The 2,172-nt window shown below is 60.3% G+C and overlaps 1 protein-coding gene across 1 annotated transcript in view; it reads left to right on the top strand.

Moving 5' to 3' along the window:
• Positions 1-916: 916 nt before the first annotated feature.
• The window catches only part of LOC104497286 (proline dehydrogenase 1, mitochondrial-like), a gene marked incomplete at both ends in the record, with an annotated part of 5,596 nt that continues 4,340 nt past the window's right edge, over positions 917-2,172 (top strand). Inside the window, 4 exon segments of the mRNA XM_010140521.1 lie at positions 917-951; positions 1,290-1,436; positions 1,580-1,644; positions 2,018-2,134. Of these exon segments, the coding sequence (XP_010138823.1) occupies positions 917-951; positions 1,290-1,436; positions 1,580-1,644; positions 2,018-2,134 (364 nt within the window).

The raw sequence follows: 2,172 nt of genomic DNA, 5'->3' as shown, positions 1-2,172 counted from the left end.
GGGGATAGGAGGAAAGGGCTTTGTCTCGGCTTTTTTACGGTTCCGGCAGCCCCTAATCCCTGTCACAGGGTTTCCATGTGGAAGAACATGTTCTGGGACGGTGCCACGTGTCTCTGACTCCAGACAGGTGGCTTTGCTGCTTCCCTGCAGTTGGGCACTGCCAGCGCTGGGACAGGGGACACCTCCTGGAGGAGGTGGCTCTGCTGTCACTCGGGGCTGCTTGCCAGGGGCTGGCAGTGCTCCTGGCTGAGACCCTGGGTCTGCAGGCTGGGTTTAGGGTGTCAGCAAGAAGGATTAGCTGCTCAAGCTCAGGGAGGATCTCATGACTTGGCCAGCATCCCCTGAGCCATCAAAATCCTGTTACCTCCATGGCAGAGAGTTTGGGCTTGAAATAACGTCCGAGGTCAGCAGTGGGACATCTTATGGCTGGATGCACCCTGGGTCCTGCACCTGGGAGAAGCTCCTTGCATCGTGGTCTGGCTGCTGGTGCCTGCAAGGTGGGGAGGTGCTGGGCTGAGGCTTGATGCTACCGCAGCGAGGATTGTGGGCTGGTGTGGTTGGAGATGGAGCACCCGACCCCACCAGGGCTGACCATGTCCTTGCCATGGGGTGGGCTGTCTGTGAGAAGCTCTAGACCCTGGGACAGAGCATCCTCCCTGTGCTGCCTCAGGGCCTCCAAGTATCACCCACCTGGATGTTGAAACCCTGTTGCCTTCCACGAGCAGGTTTGGGGTGTCTGACCTGCCAGCAGAGCTCGCGCTGAGCAGCGTTTGATCCCCTGGTGGTGGGACAGCCAGGGAAGAGCAGGGTCCAGCGCCAGACTGGTGGCAGAGGAGCCTTAGAGCTGCCCGGCCACCAGTGTGGGGTTGCAGGGGGTTGCTGACCTGGCCCTTATCTTCCCTGTTTCTCTTCTTAGCTCCTGCACCTCTGCAGCCGAGAAGGAGACGGGAGGTGAGTGACCCAGCCTCTCCTGCTGACAGGAGGTTGCCTCCAGGTCCAGCTCATCTGGGCACTGTGGGCCTGGCATGGGGGAAGGACCCAGCTCCCACAGCCTCAAAGCACGAGCTGGATGAGGAACACCTTGGTTCTTGGCCAGCCCTGCTCCTCGGTAAAGTCTCAGCTTCTGCTCGGGCAACAGAGCAGGCAGGGCATGTTGCAGCCCTCAGAGGCTCTTCTGAGGTCCAAGCCAGAGCCCCTCTCCCCTGCACCCACAGCAGAAGTCCTTGGGGAGGCTTGTAGGAGCTCAGCAGGGCTGTGTGGCCCATGTCCATCCTCTTCCACCCCGGAAGCAGAACGAAGGGAGAAGCAATACCGAGTCCATCCAGGATTTGGGGACCGACGCAGTGGGGTCACCAGTGCCCGCACATATTTCTACGCTGACGAGGCCAAGTGTGACCAGCACATGGAGACTTTCCTCTGCTGCATCGATGCTTCGGGTAAGTGCTCCAGGTGTCCTGAGGAGCCCCACCATGCTTGGGGACTGCAGGGACCCTGCAGCCTACCACCATATCTCGGGTTCCTCCCTTCTCCATGAGAACCCTGCCTGTCAGGACAGCTCTGTCTTTGTGGCTCCATCCAGGTGGCAGCTCAGAGAACGGTTTCTCGGCCATCAAGCTGACAGCGCTGGGCAGACCCCAGTTCCTGGTGAGTGCTGGGGACGAGGTGGGTCAGAGCCAGGGCCATGGATGATGCATCTGTGGGGCCAGGTGCTTTGGGGTGCCAGGCTTGCTGCAGTGGCATTTCTACTGATGGCAGAGAGTAATGGGCACCAGCAGGCTGTCCCCTCTGTGCCCAAGACCACCCTGGAGACCCTGCCTCAACTTTTGAAGAGCTCAGAAGTTTAAAGGGCCCAATATGAGGGTGAGGGGGGTGGGTCTAACTGCTCAGCTTAGCCCCTGCTATAGGGTCAGGGTCTGCCTCAGGCTGGGTTTGATCTTGCAAAACCTTGGCGCGACAGGAGGCTCCAAGCTAGCTGGGCTCCAGCCCGGGCATCTCACCTCGAGCTCTGTCCCCACAGCTGCAGTTCTCGGAGGTGCTGGTGAAGTGGCGGAGGTTCTTCCACCAAATGGCTGCAGAACAGGGCCAGGCTGGGCGGGCGGCACTGGAGATGAAGCTGGAGGTGGAGAAACTGCAGGTGAGGAGGGTGATGTCCAAGGGAGGAGGCTGTGCTGC

Source organism: Buceros rhinoceros, unplaced genomic scaffold (genome assembly GCF_000710305.1).
Source record: "Buceros rhinoceros silvestris isolate BGI_N320 unplaced genomic scaffold, ASM71030v1 scaffold4307, whole genome shotgun sequence".
In the NCBI taxonomy this organism is placed as follows: domain Eukaryota; kingdom Metazoa; phylum Chordata; class Aves; order Bucerotiformes; family Bucerotidae; genus Buceros; species Buceros rhinoceros.
The sequence above is the reverse complement of the archived record's forward strand: the minus strand, read 5'-3'. Positions and strand labels throughout refer to the sequence as shown.